The 16,652-nt window shown below is 41.2% G+C and overlaps 1 protein-coding gene across 1 annotated transcript in view; it reads right to left on the minus strand.

Annotated features, from left to right (window-relative positions):
- The window catches only part of ITGA9 (integrin, alpha 9), a gene marked incomplete at its 3' end in the record, with an annotated part of 138,971 nt that overhangs the window by 24,602 nt on the left and 97,717 nt on the right, over window positions 1-16,652 (minus strand). The window contains exon 15 of the mRNA XM_010581817.1: window positions 4,540-4,695. Within this exon, the coding sequence (XP_010580119.1) occupies window positions 4,540-4,695 (156 nt within the window). The remainder of the gene's footprint in view (window positions 1-4,539; window positions 4,696-16,652) is intronic.

Below are 16,652 nucleotides of genomic sequence, written 5' to 3' on the forward strand. Positions count from 1 at the left end.
CTTGACCAGCTTTTCCAACACAAGTATTTCCAAAAAATATTCCTCTGCTTTAAAAAGGTGAAGTTTATCCCAGAGACTTGCAGTCTCAGTCACCTGGAGGTGCAGCACTGTACCCAAATTCTCACTGCAAGTCAGTAGCATAGCTCGGAACAGAACGTCCTAAACGTTTTCTGTCTCTTCTTATAACTTACAAGCGGTTTTATGGCAGGCCATTCACGAAGTCCTGAAGACACTGACGCAATTAAATCTCCTGAGAACATTTTGCTATAACAAAAATGGTGTCTCCATCCACATAACAGCAGGTGATTTTATTACAGTATTTAGAACAGGCAGAATTCTAGCATACCACATTTTGAACTCTAAGATATATTGTTGGATACTACTAGGAACAAATCCCCACTGTATTTGGCAGGAGATCTTTCTCCTCCTTGGTTGATATGCATTTATACAGTGGGTATACAAAAATAAATGTTATAGTACAAACCACTCACAACGAACTAAGCCAAACCAAGTTCTAAATACACATTAATTTCCCTGAAGAAGACTTACTAGTTTTTTCCAGTGGATGGAGGTAGCAACTGGATTTGGGAGGCAACAAAGAGACTAATGGAAAGTCATCCTCAGGGTGGGAAGTTTTAAAGTTCATAAAACACACTCAAAAAGTAGAATCTTTTTTTCCCCCCACCCAGTCTCGACCCATCAGAGGTTTTCTGTTTGAGCAAAACTGAGCTGGCTAGCCGCTTACAACTTGGAAAACTGTAATCTTCTCCACACAACCAGTCTCCACCCAACAATTGTACAAGTTGCCAAGGCATCCATCAATAGACACGTACATACAACCGTTAAGTATTTGCTTTTCCTACCACAAAAAAATACACCAAGCTATAGCACCCATCGTTTCTGGTAAGCTGGTAAGCATATACAAGAACCAAGAAAATAATTAAGTCTATGAGAAATCAACTGTTACTGTATCGTGGGCCAAATAGTCCCTAAGACCAGTTTAATGACATTATTACTTCATTTTGAAGTATCAGAGCTTCTTTGCTTACAAAAAATGGCCAATACATCAAGTCCCCAAATTGCATGTTTTTCATTAGGAAACTTCAGTTAAGATTCTTTTCTTCAAATCAATCAGATGTTCAAATTATTTATCATGTTTTGATTGTTTCAAGAACAGTTCATTAGGGCAGGCTCCTTCACTGAAGAGTCAACATTTGGGTTTGTTTTATTTTTAAACACAAGCATTTTGCACTGCCTTACAGTAAAGCTGCATTCTTTTAAAATACAGGTGACCAATAAATAAAAGCATTTTGAATGATATCCCACATCCATCCAATCCTTTACTACTGTAGCTCTGCTTTGGTTTAAGTGATTATTACAAGACCAGACTGTTCTCTCACATATAATGTAATACTGATTTAAAGGATGACTATCCAACAAAATCCTTTTCTGTGATTATATCATTAGGGAGATGTCACTTCTGGTGGTGGGCATCCATGAACACTATTTCCAAGCTGACTCCTTAATGCATTAGAGCAAAGCACCATGAAGAACTTCATGGCTCAATATAATCTTCAATTCTCATGTCAAGAGGCCTCTTGATGGCTTTCCTACCTCCTTGTTTGTGAGCCATAGGGCTGTATACTCTTGTTGGGAAGTCATGCATGCACGCAGGGAACATCTGGTTCATGAAAAACAAACTAAAATCCCAGTGAAAGTGATTACTTCGGCTTTAACATCACTTTAGTTTAAATAAAATCATATCTAGGTGACTATAAAACCCACATGTTTGCAAGATGTGTGGCTTTTCAAGTAGGTCTAGCAGACCTTGATCTTGAAAGAAGTCTACCCCTTTCCTGCCCAATCACAGCTCCCTCCCATTTCTTCAGCTATTCACTACTTCCAGCTTCTTCTCCTGCATTCATTCACAAAAACCAGCCACCTAGGCTTTTTAGAGAAGTGTCAGTCTCTTAACAGTATCTCAATGGTGCCTTGAAGCAACAGATGCAATATTTCTGATTTCAAAATGCCACTTCTTACCAGATCAAAAGGATCTAGGGCTTTTGAAAACCACACATAACTAGCTACATTTAAAGACTTCAGTAATAGCACTAACACTAAGCTTGTCTACCTGCCCTCACCCTTGCTGTTATCTTCTGAAAACAGAGCCCACTAAATCTGTGTTGAATTGGACTTCCAAAATGTAAGGTCCCTCCATAATCATTAAATTCTCTGAAAATATAAATCCTTTATTATATAAACTTTCCTTTTTGCTATCCCTCTTGGGCTTTTAAAACAATCTCTACTTGTGAGATAAGAAGAATCCCAAACGAGAACACTATGTCCTGATTTTCCCATGAAATCAGTCTTTGAGGACCCAGCCACCATGCCTCGAGGCTACTCTGTCAGGGCTTTGCCACCATGACTGCCACACTAACTCTGAAGCTCTTCCCACTTCCTTAGCTGAAAGCACACTTGCAGGCACACCCCATGTCAAAATCCTTTTCTTACTAAGCTAAGTGAACAACATCTGGAAAGCAAATGGAAAGGGATTGTTAAACTGGCTCCATCTCATCCAAATTACACAAGAAAACAAGTCAGGGAAATTCCCAACATATTTTTGTTTCTGCTCTATAATCTCAGCATTTAGGTATTTTAATATTGATCCGAGACTATGCCTGCAGGGCAAGATGTGACCTTTTGAGTTTAAATCCAGTGGTAAAGCATTCAAGCACTTTCATTCATGTAATGCTTAGCATGCTGCTCAAATGCTCAAGTTCCAAAGTTCTCCACAAATTCCCGTCATATTGTTGCAACAATACAACATTCAGAAATGTAACAGCCACACAATCCCTCTTCATAAAAATAAATAATTCTTAGATGCATCTTTCATTCATACATTTATAAAAATAAAGCATACTTGAATAAATACTCATTTCTCTAAGTACAAGGGCTATAGTCAAATACAGTTCAAAACGCTTGGATACATGACAAAGCAAATCTCTTTAAACATTTTAGTGACTTTTTTTTTTTTTAGTAGTAGTAGTATTCAGGGACCTGCAATTTCAACAAAATAACATAACCTTATGAGCAGCATCAGAAAGTAATGTTACAGATGATGATGCAAGCATCACTTAATACACATGAACTTCCCAGGATTAAAAACCAGATCTAACAATTGACTGCTAAAAGCCTCAGACTCCAGACAGACTTTTGACAGCTTTTAAAAAAAAAGAAAAGTTTCCTATTCACAAGCAATGCCAGCTCATAATTCTGTAAGCACGCTTTGGAAAATAAACTTGACTGGATGCAACCCCGAGCAACTCAATCTAACTTTTAAGTTGGCTCTGCTTTGAGCAAGGAACTGGATCTACAAAGCTCCCTTCCAGCCTAAATTATCCTGCAATTTTGACACACAAGAAGTTTTGCAAGCCACAGAAGAAGTCTGATTTCCCTGTGGAGCCTCGAGTTTCATGGTTGGATGCTCTGGTGCCAGCACGGTGGGAGGCTGAATTGTCCTGCAGGCTCCTTCCTTGGCAGATTGTCCTGCACCTACAAGAACCACGCTCAAACTGGAGTCTTTCAGAAGGTCACTAACAGGGTCTCTCTCCTCCACATAAGTGCCTGCTTCATGAACCCTGAAGGTGTTTAATACCTTCATAAGCACTTTCTTGATCATTCCTGTCAAAACCTGCCAAAATCGGCCAGCATTTTCCAAAGATACTAGTAAGGTTGAGACAGACAAACAAGAGAGGCGGGATAATCACATACACTTCAACTCTTTAGGGAACAATTTTGAAGAAAAAGACAAAGAAAGAAAAAGAAAAAAAAAGATCTCTACTCTCTCAACGAGAAGTGTTTCAAAATTAAGGGAATTCTCTTGCTCTCACCAAAATTAAAGACAAAAAGGTTTTCTGTGCTGCAGTGGAACAAAATAGGATCCTAACAAGTACACTGCTTCACTTACTACACTCTACTTTCTCTGAAAGAAAACCATCCTATTTTAGCACGGCATGTCCTGCAATAACAGCAGGGGCAGGTTTCTCTTGCGTGAGGACGTGAGGAGCCCTCAAGAAAACAGGGCAGTTGGGCCAGGCAAATTTTTTTTTATTCTCTTCACCATTCTCCCCTCATGCAGAGGGCCAAGTTCCCGTGTGCCCTCCTGGAGCCAGCCTTGTCCCTCTGGCACTAAGAAAGGCTCAGCCTGGAAAGAAGGCCAGGGACAAGCCTTTCAAAAGAACCTCTTACAGAAAGGGAAGAACCAGAAGGAGCAGAATCTTTCCCATCCTTTCTCTTATTCAGTCTCCTTCTTCCCAGCACAAACACCCTAAAACAAGAAAGTAACCTCACCTTGCCCAACCTTGTCAGCACAAGTCTTTACTCTGTCATGGAGAAGCACTGATGTCAGCAACAGTAGGTATTGTACAAAAAGTCTACTGTGTGCAAATGACCCAGGGCTTGGCAGTCCCCTTTTATGTCCACTTCTGCTGTCAGTTCACCCACAGGCCTTTTAGGGAAAGAACATAGTCCAAATCTGACCTGATTCCTTTGTGCTATCTTTTGTCCTTTCTTCCAGCGGAGAATGGGCTTGAGAGCAGGTAGTTCCTTGCCCTCTTTTCCTCTTTCTATCACGTGTTCCCCAAGGCTGTATGCAGCTTCAAATACAATTGGAGATATGACATCTTTGACTCTTTTCTGTAAAAGAAAACAAACAGCTATTTCACCTATGCATATAGGAAAGCAGATTTTTATATGCAACAATTATATATAAAATTAAAGTAGATTTTTATATTCAACACTGCTGGCAGGAAGCTGGCTTCTCTACTTCCTTTATTCTTCTCTGTGCCAAATGGGAATAAGCACATTATACCAAAACAAGTTAGAAGATTAAAAAAAAAAGTCAAGAAAAAACCTAGTTATTCTTTTGGGACCTACTCTTGGTTCCACAGAAGCAGGGGCATATTTGGTACACCTATAAATCAAGTGTTTTTCAATAAAACCAAGATGTTTTCTTAAAACATAAAATAAATTAGGAAGTCTTTCCACTAGAAGCAAAGAGCAAATCATCTTCATCTCTGGGGTTTCTAAATCCTAGACTTCGACCAAGGTGACCTACAGTGTGCTGCACTCATTAAAAGAAAAAAAAATGCTCCACCTTGCCTTGTTGCTTTGCAATATCAATGAAATGAATGGATGGGTAAAGATACCAATGTGGCTATAAAACAAGATTACAGACATGCAGGGGCAAGAAAAGCCATCTTCCAGCACAGTTCTGAAAGCAAAACTCACAGGTCCCCCCACCCTCAGCACAGTTAACACTTTGAGTATGTAAAGAAAATAAGTTTTTCAGTTTCTTTATTTGCTATATTCTAGGCTTCATACCAGATGTATTAAATGGTGCCACATTATTGGTCTGAAGGGACGAAAGGATTGCCTTTTCTTGTTGTTGGAGACCAAGCCACAAAACTCATACCATTTGTCAGAACATGTGATGCCTAAATCCAGTTTGCTGTATGAGGATAAAATGCTCATTGTGCTCTGTTCAGACCTGACTTCGAAAATCCAATTTACTAGAAAACAGAAGTGGCAAATGCTCTACCTTTTAATAGGCAAAGATTCCTCTTAAATTTTACTTACTTAAAAACTTAGCATGAATTCAGCTCAGATGAAATTGAGGCAATAAATACCATAAGTAAGCACAACAAATCTTCAAATGGACCAACTCTCAACTTCGCCTTGCATCAGTTAGCAGGCTTCTCTGAACACAGCCTGCCAACCACAACAAGTAATTGAGATGCAATGCAACTTAAATTGCATCTTCCAGATGTGGGAAACCTGGGCACTAACTGGCTTTCTGGCCACCTTGTCTGATCTGTTTCAAGGCAACCGTTTGCTCTCTCTAATACGTTGACTGGCCACAGGTCTCTGAAGTCAGACAAAGATTATTGGCTAATCAAATGCCCAAATCATCGGTTAGCCGGGTGAATAATAGCAAAGACCAGGTTGGATGACATTTTGCCCCCTGCATCTTGAAGCCTTCAGCCAGCGCGTGAATTCCCTCCCCCGTTACCGATGTCTGCCACGGCCCCGTGCCCAGCAGCAGCCCAGAGCACCCGAAATTTTAGACTGTGCATTGCTTAGAGCAGTTTGTGTGTTCTTGGTAATGGACACCAATTGACAGCGGACATAGTGGCAGAAGTGATGGCAGCTCTATGACCTCTTCCCCATCCCATAAAAAGGACCATGCACGCTCTGGGGCACTGCTAATCCCCTCAGCAGAAGAGACGCTGACGCCTTCAGCCCCCTCCATAGTCCCACCCTCGAGGTAGGAGTTGTACCATACTGAGATTACCAAATAACAATACTACAACTCACAGAAGCTACTAGCTTTGCTCTCACAGAACATCACGTGTATTAACTTAAGCATACAAGACTACAGAAGAGCATGCCATGCAGCAACAGTCAAACACAATAAATCATCAGGCAAATCGCCACCTAATCCAACTGTATGCAACCACTGTGTAAACATGGAACTATTAAAAATGTAGGGAGTGGGTTAAATCAAAATCCACCTATAGTTTTTCTAGCTCTGCTATTGCAGTATGGCAAGAATAAGTGCTTAATGACTTCTAAGTGTTTTAATATGATCTTGCAGGGTTTGGTCCCATGCCCTTTGAAGTCAAAAGACAAGTTTCCCATTGACTTCAATGAATCTTGGAGTGTGCCCATATTGTTCACTGGTGTCTCTTTCTGCTTCATTTTAGTGGTAAAATTGTGACTTCCAGCAGCTAGATTAATTACATGTGTGGATATTCCCTCACCACAGCCCTGGGGAAATATATTTCACATGCTCACTTGTCTTTAATTAAGGATGAAAGTATGAATGCTACCCAGTTATTAATTTTGCCACATGTTCAGTCCCTTCTGCTCACAATCCCACAAACACGAAGGCAGCAGTCTGTGGGATTTGTCCTCAGTAAGACAGTTCTGCCTCGCAGGTACACCACAGACTGTCTGGGATGTGAGCACGTAAAGAGAATAATGAGTATTTGCCCAAACACAATCTGGAAAAGTACTATTTTAGGTTGGAAATACACCCAGTTTCTTTCTCTTTCAGTCTACCTAAACGTACCACTTCCAGTCATTGAATCATATACTGATGACACAGCCCACAGATTGCTTTTAAGTATTCCTGATTTCTAAAAGGAAGTCAAAAGATGCAATGACAATCAGGTTTGAGATAGACTGAAAAATCCTTCGAGTCAAGGAAACTATGTGTTGCTTTTCATATCCATTACATGGCCCTAATGGAGTGGATTTGCCAAGGGAAAATTTCCACAAACAGCTTTTATATGTATTCAGTGTTTTTCACCATGACACTGCTATGCTGAGGAAGTGTCGAAAGTTAAAGACACTTCTGCATCATGAGGAAGCATCCTTGGCAAATCATAGCACACAGACAGCACAGCTTCATTAATGGAAAAAATGTCTGGAGGACATTAAAACAAGTGTAATATCCAAGGAGTTAACATTATCAACAGAAACAACCACGTAACAAGGGTTCAGTGAGTAACAGCAATAAATATCCAGTCTGTACAGACTGGATGTCACTAGACTGCTGCAAGTTTTCACTGTGCCTGAATTAGATTGGGGACCTGAAGCTGGGTTTCCCACAAGCCATGAGCTATCCCATGTAGCTTTCTTGTTCTTACAAGCAGTTTCTCTAGGGTGGTGGGCTTTTTTCTTTCTCTCTCTTTCAGACCAGATTTCATTCTGGACATAACAAACTTTTGCAACAAGGCTTTTGCAGAAATCAGTAGACTTCAGTCCCAGTAAATTACCCTTCTGCCAGTATCCCTTCATGCAATGGAAACAGCCCTAGTCGGCTGTATCCTTTCATCGGGATCTTTTATCTTTTCCTGTGAGGCACGTTGTGTGACATGACTCTGAGTTGAAGAAAAAGCTGGTTTTGTATGAACAAGCTGGGGTTTTATCAAGGGTATTACAGGATGATCCCTCACTACTATCTAGCAAAGGCAAAGAACTCCATGTCCAAAAAAGAGCACACTTTTAAGAACATCTAAGAAAGCAATAAGGCACTTAGAGATGTTTCAAAAGACACCATGGTCCTGAAAGCTCACCCTAACAAAGAGCAGGCTTGCCATGTCCTCCCCCAAAACAATCACCTCAAAGAAATATGCATTTTTTAAATGCTGTGGTAGAAGCTGGGCATAGCCACATATTTCTTCCTTTTTGTTTTCTGGCATAGCAGGGGAGAAGAAACCAAGCAAGCAAAGCCTCTGCCAGATTTATGACTGCATTTCTATTTGGCTTTAGTACCAAAAAGTCCTAGAAATCTGAAAAGTAATCACAGAGCGATGATCAAATGTCGGAGTTGTGATTCTGAACATCATTTCCAATTCCCTCTCGAAGATGGAGTTTATTGTAAGAAATCATTTTCCGCGGTTCTCATAGGCACAGCCTAAGGCACACCATGACAACACAAACACAGGCACAGATTCGAACATCCTAAAGGCACACTGAGTTGGCAGGCAGCTGCTGCCTTCTCCAACCTTAACTTTGTGCTACCAAGAGCCCCCACACATCAGGAACTTGGGCAAATTTGGATGGAACAAGAAAGGGTTTTAGTCAAGGGATTGGATTTACTCTGTTCATGGTGTGAGTGGTTGCCAGAGAGGACTGGATATCATTTCAGCTTTCTTTCAGCTCAGTGCCACGGTACAGTCAGGGGACTGTACATAAGGCAAATAAATCATCACATATAATCCACTTTCTTCTACAAGGTGAAAGTCTCCAGCAGGTGCTCTGGAGAGTGCCAAATTCCATTTTTAATTACGGCCAATGGACTGAAAAATAAATTGAGATGTAAATAATCCCCACAATGTACTGCAACAGTCCTGCAGGATAAAGGATGAAATGTGGTCCTTTAAAGCAATGACTATGAAGTCATTTTCAACAGCTTCAAGTGAGGAAACACAAGTAACCCTCAGGGTGACTTCTATGGCTGCCCTTTGCTTTCATCCTTGTTCATGTCCTTCTGGAGTTTCTCTCCTCCTTCTCTGTGGGAAAGTTCTCTGATATGTTGGGCCTTTTTTCTACTCCCTCTGACTTGATCCTGAGGACATCAACCCATGCATAGATTCCAGAACTTTTAGTGGATTCAGCACAGCTTTTCAGTACTTCTGAGAATCAAGCTCTGTTTAGTTTGATGACTAAGAAAGAATTCAAGAACCTAGCTTTTAAAACACTTGACTTGAAACTTTTAGTCTAAACGTATTTATTTCAAGTTTTAAACAGGCACTAATAATAGACTATATGACTTTTTAAAGCCTTAAAACACAAAATAAATTTGACAATCCTGATTTAATAGATAACATATTAATGCTCCAAAATGTATAAAAGCCATCGTGCTAATGCTAATCCAGCATAACACTTCAATCAGCTCTCAGGTCACTACCACATAAATCCTCAACTCAGTGCAAAGATATAAATAGTTCCCTGTTCAGTAATATAAAAAATGACTCAAATGTCCACCAGCCTTCAGAGCCAAAGGCCACTACTTCCACAATTTATCAAATGAAATATCAGCTGTAGGTCTTAATAAACATACATTATAGCTTATGAATCAATAAGATGACAGCACTTGACTTCAAAATCAGTTACCTTCTCCTATTATCTCAGCCTCCCTCGCTAAACTGTGAGTCATTCAGGACGCAAGGTTTAAGTGCCATGCAATTCAATGAAAACATCAATTAGACAAATTGGCTTTAAACTGGAAAACAGATTTCCATTCATTTCAGATGAATTACTGTATACATATCATTCTTGTACCTGAAAATGAGTAAGGAGCAACTTAACTTCCTTGCCCTGTTCCTTGCAACACTTACTGAGTCCAAGTTTAAATCCCCTGGTGTCAATTCCCAGTGCAAGTTAATACTTTCAACCCTCTACTAATCCTGTGCAAAAGAAAACCACCTCTGTCCTCATGAGAGCTTTCCTCTGTCCTGCATTTACTTTGATAAAGATATTCTGGAATTTGTAGTAATTTATTTCAGGTTGGCACAATTTTAGCGTTGGTATCTCCCTCCTGCAAAGGCAGACAAAACATGGTCATGCCAAAATTGTCTAGAAAAGATCTAGTTTCCATTCCACACACAAGCTGTTTTTTTAAAATATATATATATATATTTTTTTTTTTTTTTTTAAGATGTTACTGTAGTTAAAGGGGGGAAAAAACCCAACTGCAAACTCTTTTCCAGAGAAGAGGCAGAACTAGAAGTTTACTTGGTTGGTAAAAGCTCATCTACAACATTATTGGTGATTTTTTTTGGTCAAATTAATAGCATATGAATGCAATCAGAGGCCTGATGTTTCAATAATACATGGTTCTGTTTTCTTTTAAGATCTTGTGACAGCTACAATTCAACAAGTAAGCGAATACTCTTTGTTGCTAAACTTCAAACATTACAAAGCTTCTGAAGAATCCCGAAGTTTAGAGCAGGGAAAAAAAAAAGAGCAAAGGATTTGCAGGGTGTCACACCCTTGAGTGTTCTTTAGGGTTAGAGTTTGAAAGAATGGGAGTGCTTCTTTTGTCCTATTCCTAAACTCATTACTCCAGCACACAACTGTTTCTATCAGGTCAGCAACCCCTCTTGGCAAACACCGATAACTGTAAAGATGTTGTGGGAGAAAAAAAGCAAATCCTGGGGGAATCTGGTGTTAAATAAACACCAGGCGCCCATGAGCCTGCGCACATTAAGAGGACACCCTGAGACAGCGAGGGAAGAGCTGCGAGTCCAAACCCCAGCTGGGTAGAGTCACACTCTGAGTTTAAATAAGTGCTCAGCATCCCTGTGTATCTGGCTTCCTGCTATCAGCTGGGGAGTGATAAAGGTATTACTGATGTCAGCATGGGAGAGATTGCGATCAATAGCATAAATATTCCATGTCAAAGGTTACAAAGGCTTAGCAATAATATATCACTGATCCTTTCATGGCATTCAGTAAAAAAAGTCACTACATGCCACCCAAATATGATATTATGTATTAGTGAGCTCAGACCTTGATCTTTCAGCTCAGTACTAAACCGCATTATGACAATATTGTTTCACATCCTATCTATACATTTGAATGTTGAGTCTTTTATTGGACCAAATGTTTTCAGTTAGTTTTTATCACACATTCGCCTTCTGTCTTTTATAGTTCACTTTCAGTCTTTCATGGGGTTTTTTTAGATGAAAAGTAAGGAAAATTCCTCAACTGTCTGAAATCATGTTACTCCCCTCTGAAGAAAACATCCCTGCCGGGCTCGGATGCCCAGCTTTTTCCTGGTAGCAGGCCAGACACAACCAATCTCCGTAACATATGACTGGATACCTGCAATACCAACAGTACAGAAATACAAACAATTAGAAAGTCCGGGAGCTGATGGGTATTTTTGAAATGAACACCTGAACTTAGGTGACAAAGAGAACTCACAAAGGAAGAACAGGGGTAGTAATTCAAACATTTATTTATTTTACTCTCTTTCTGAAAATATGATCTATTTCAGCAGGGAATTATACACAGAATAGAGACAATAATTAAATCCAGACTCTTCCTGCACATATGTAATCCTATCATATACTTTTCCACTGGAGTTACCACATTTCATATTCTGCTGATACAAGATTTTATCAAAACCAAGCTTTAAAGAGATTTCCTTTAATAGTGTCTTAAAATGCATTGGGTCCAGAATACGAGTTAATTCAACGACCTGTTGGCCTTTATACAGCACTCCCCTCCAACGCTGGTGCAGAAGCTGAACACAGGGCTCTCTGTGTATGAAGCTGTTCGAGAAGAAGGAGTTTAAGACCCTTGGCTCCTGAGTCATCGTATATGCTAACAGGTCTGCTAAAAGTTTGACATGTCCATGGACCTGGGGGAGGGGTGTTTGGTCAAAACATCACGGTTAGCTTTAGGGTTCATATACTGTATTTGCTTGCTCATTCTCTTGTTTTCTTCCTGTGTATGTACATCTAGCTAGGGATAAAAACAGCTGTGTGTATGTGTCATTCAACAAACTTCCAGTTCAAAATCTCACACACAAGCTGTCCTTAGAGCCACTGACCCTCCCAGCTCCTTCCCAAAACCACAGCCTGTCACAGGGGTGGTCAGGAGGCCTTCTTGCTGGTCCTGTACCCCTTTTGCTGTGTGTGGCAGCTCAGACTGGAAGCACAGTGCAGCCTTGCAGCTGACGGTAGCTGGTCGGGGGATCCTCCAAGGCACTGTGTCCCTTGGTCTTTGCATGAGCTCAGCCTGCTTCTACACAGCTGTGAGTAACCCCCTGAGCTGCTCTATAAGAGAAAGCAGCCATCTCTCCCTCATTCCCTTGCTCTCCAGACAGATTTTCCTCCTCCTTTTGTAAAAAAATGGCAGAAGCACCTTTCCGAGCGCATCCTAAGAGGCAACGGTGAAGTAATCAAAAGGCTTCTCCCAAAATCTCTGTAGAGGACACAGAAGCCACAGGGAGGGCTAAGACATAGGACACGTTCCTCACCTCAGCATTTCCCACTGACCATCCCACAGTGGCTGACTAAATTCCTGCTCCCATTTGGAGGTGCCTGTCACTTCTCAAGGGGAGTAAGCATCTAACACAGGTTTATGTGAATTGAGACAGGATCCACACCCCTTCTTGGATCTGGGTCCTAGGGTACATTTTATCTCACACTGTCATAAAGTATGTCTATCTCATATCTAGCAGGTCACCTTACTATCAGTAGGTCAAACATCTATGGGCTGAATGAGATTATCCTGCTGCATTCCCTAGATTTGCGGTGGATTTGTTTGAGAAAAGCATCGGTTTATACCGACTGGCAGATGTCCAGACGTCCCCTCAGTTCTAACCCTGGTATCTCAAATGGTCAAGGTGCCTGAATATCTGCTAGAAGAGACAGGACAGAAGACAGAAAGCCTGGATGGCTATGAAACATCACAATAGCAGTGGAAAAAATATTTTGATGGATACTTCATTTTAAGGTGCCTAGAATTGAAGGCCTGACAATACATTGTTATGATCCTTTCAACGCTGTTGTGACAAAAAGCATTTCATCAATACAGCTTTATAGGAAACACATGTATGGAACAAAGAAATGTTCTACTTAAGCCCAGTATCCTACAAAAAACAGCTAAAGGGAAAAAATAGGAGCACTGTGTCAGGACTGAAAGCAAGCAGAATCATCCTCAGTAGAAGAGGATAGATAGAGATGAAAGAAGGTTATCATTGACATTTTTACTGACAGTATTTTAATTCAATTGATCAGAGCTGATAGAAGCGGTCCTTGGAAGCCTTGCAAAGCAAGCCATGCACTGCTCAGCCTGCCCGCCTGCATGCATGCATCTGAGAGAAAGGCTGAGTGCGTGAAGAATGGTGTTCATTTACTTTCACTGACATACTATTGAGATAAGAACAGTTTACTTAAGAAATCTGGAGGTATTTACACACAAAAATATAAATCCTTCCTTCAGTCATGGGAGAATGGATAGCTCCACAATGTGGGCCTGGGATGAGTGTTGCAATAATGTGACCCAAGCCTATTCTTCCACTGTTAAATAGAGGAGGTAGTATTTATTAGCCTAATTCTCTTGACAGCAGGATTTAAAATCAATAGGGGTAAAAGGAAAAAGTGTTATGATTGTCTACTTTGCCACATGAATTTAAAAATGTGAACGGAGCTCCTCTGTGACATCTACTTCTGTTTAATATCAATTCACGTTTCACATGCTAGGTACCTCCTAGAAACCTTCTGAAACCAGGACCCTCTTTACTCCCCTGCGCTATGGCTTCTATATGCACGTGAGCTGCGATATCTGAAGAGGGTGAGGGAAGCATATTGTTCTGGCAACAATGAAATCTCTAAGGATGACAAATTGCCATTCACTATTCTGTAACAACCTAATTAATAGGAATGAATATTATTAACCAATTAATGTTGAGGAGAAGAGCTGAAGGAAACTTATCCATTATATAGCACAAGCATTACGGATGACTCCAAGGACATGTCATTAGCCTCTAGGTCTCCCATCCTGCACATACCTACATATAAGCACGGCGATGACCACGCTGCCTCCGCGTCATCTCCCTCCCCACCACCTTCCTCCTCCCATTCTCCTCTGAGCATTCAGACACCACTTCACTAACACCCTTGTCTCTTCAGGCTCCCAGCATCTGCTCACAACCAACACAAAACCAAAAGGAAGAAGAGGAAGGAATCAGGACATATTTCAGGAACCTCACAGTCATTTTAGACATTTACATCTGAAATCATGACTGAATGGAAAGCTCGCCATTCATTTCACCAAGGATAAGGCTTTTCCCCTTGTTTCACTGATCATTCACAAAGAGGCAGAGCCTCCCACTCAGCAACAACATCAGCGGATACGGCTGCCCAGCTCTCAGACATGGCTGGGCTGGAGGATATTGTACAATGACAAAGGGCAATTGTTTAAACCCACGGACGGGAGCAGGATGAATGTGTGTTTCTCAGGGGAACCAAGGAAAAACAAAACTTCCCCTTCAAGTTCCACTGGCTTTAAAAACAAACACGGCAAATGTTTCTGCAAATAAGTGTAAACCATACAGTTCCCCAGATTAAAGCTGAGAGCCCTACTCTGAAGCTGGAGGTGCGTTCACAGGGGATAGAAAAAATGGCCCTTTACAACGGCAATACTGCATTTACCATAATAAGCTTTTAACCGAATATGATTAAGTGCAGGTATTGCTACTTCACACATCTGCAGCCTGCATGTGATTACTTTTGATTATTTTATACATTATCCAATGGGACAAGAGTGCTTATCCTAACAGCAGCACTTCCTCAAAGCCCCGTCTCTCACTTCCACAACATGTAACACTTTGGTGGCAACAGAAATTTATGGCCTACGCAGAAGACTACTCTAGACGATATGCAATGACTCTAAGTGGATAACTGGAATATGCTGCGGTTTGGGACAAGGGAAGAGATGCCAGCAAAGCTGGCAAAGGGCAGAGTTAGCCCCTATCCAGCTGCAGGCCCTAGCAGCTAAATACACACAAATCCTTGGGGAGAGGTCTAAAAGAGATAATAACCAATGGGAGTAATAAGGGAGAAAGTATTGGGGGAGGGCAGGGGCAGTTGGGGATTGGCTTTTTTAAAAATTCTGGGTTTAGGAAGACATAATATAACAAAAATTCATAAAAACACAAGTTTATATGCACTAGATATTGCCTTGTATTGTAGAGCTGTAAAATAATCTTCATCTGTCCAGATTATTCTTTTGAATGGAAGCATCTTCCTCTTACCTAATGGAGGCAAAGCCAACCAGACTCACCCCGAGAGCTGATTTTTTTTGTGTGTGTGTGTTCAGCACATCAGACTGAGATACAAAACTACACAAATGCCAGAATGGAGAGAGGCTGAAATGTTGTCTTTATCAGTCAACAAAAAACATTTCCAATTCCAAAGACAGCAACTTTGTCTGACTTCCCGACCACTTCATCTGTGAACAGCTCCCAGTATACCTAAAAGCATATACAGGTAATAGCTGCCAGCACCCAAGGAGCAGAAATAGCTTGTGCTGTATTTCAGCAACATTCAAACTGTTGGAGGCTCGGTGGCTCGGTGGTTTCATCTGCTAATTCTACTTTTTTCACAGAAGAAAGTAACTTCACATTAATCTCAACGAGACATGACAGCACACTGCACTGTGTGACATTCTCAGGAAACTCATCTCTTCTGGTCTTCCTCTTTTTGGCTAGCTGCTCTCCTGGGGTGTCCCAGAAATAACCACTGCTTTCCTCCCTGTCATCATCATTTGCGTGGTACCCTGACCACACTGTACACTTTTTGTAAAGGCTTGTGATACAAAATTACCTCCTCCACAAATGGCAATCCATTAAAAACCAAGAGCCAATACTGTGGAGAAAGGCATCTTTCCAGGGCTCAGGCATAAGCCAACTGGAACCAGTTATGTGGTGGGGGCCAATAACACCTCTAACACTGACCGTGGCAGACCTCTGCCAGGAGGTAGCTTTCAACATCACCAGCCAAAGAGGTACCGCTTCAACCCTCATTTCCAGCTGCAAAGGGAACGAGAGCTCTTCACTGCCCTGCAGTTTGGGAGTATGTAGCACAGCATCACTGCCCTTGGGCAGCTCACCTTTCAAAGGCTGCACGCTCAGCAGCACCAGGCTTGGAAGTGGCTTTGTTACAGCACACAGCACCAACAGCAATAAATGTGCTTGCCCTAGGTATGAAACTAGGTCAAAACTGAGGTTGTTTCATTTTAAGGGGTGAAGCTTTTCTTTAATTTTCTTACTGCATGAACTTTTGGAACATATTTTTCCACGGTCTGTTCATTTCCAAATTGGCTGGGATGCAGTGCTGAAGTAAGAGCAGATCAGAGAACAGTAAGCATGTCGGAGGAAAAACATCAGACAGTGCAAGGAGCAACTGTGGAGGCCAGGGAGTACTTGGAGAGAGCTGCAAGTGCATCAGAAGCATGGCACTCAGAGCTTGGGAAAGACAAAGCGAAGGGGAGATGGAGAAGAAAAGGAAACCAAAGCCACAGGCCAGGATGGCAAAGGTCCGACCCTAAAACCAGCACATACCAAA

Source organism: Haliaeetus leucocephalus, unplaced genomic scaffold, assembly GCF_000737465.1.
Source record: "Haliaeetus leucocephalus isolate CR32 unplaced genomic scaffold, Haliaeetus_leucocephalus-4.0 Scaffold808, whole genome shotgun sequence".
NCBI lineage: Eukaryota > Metazoa > Chordata > Aves > Accipitriformes > Accipitridae > Haliaeetus > Haliaeetus leucocephalus.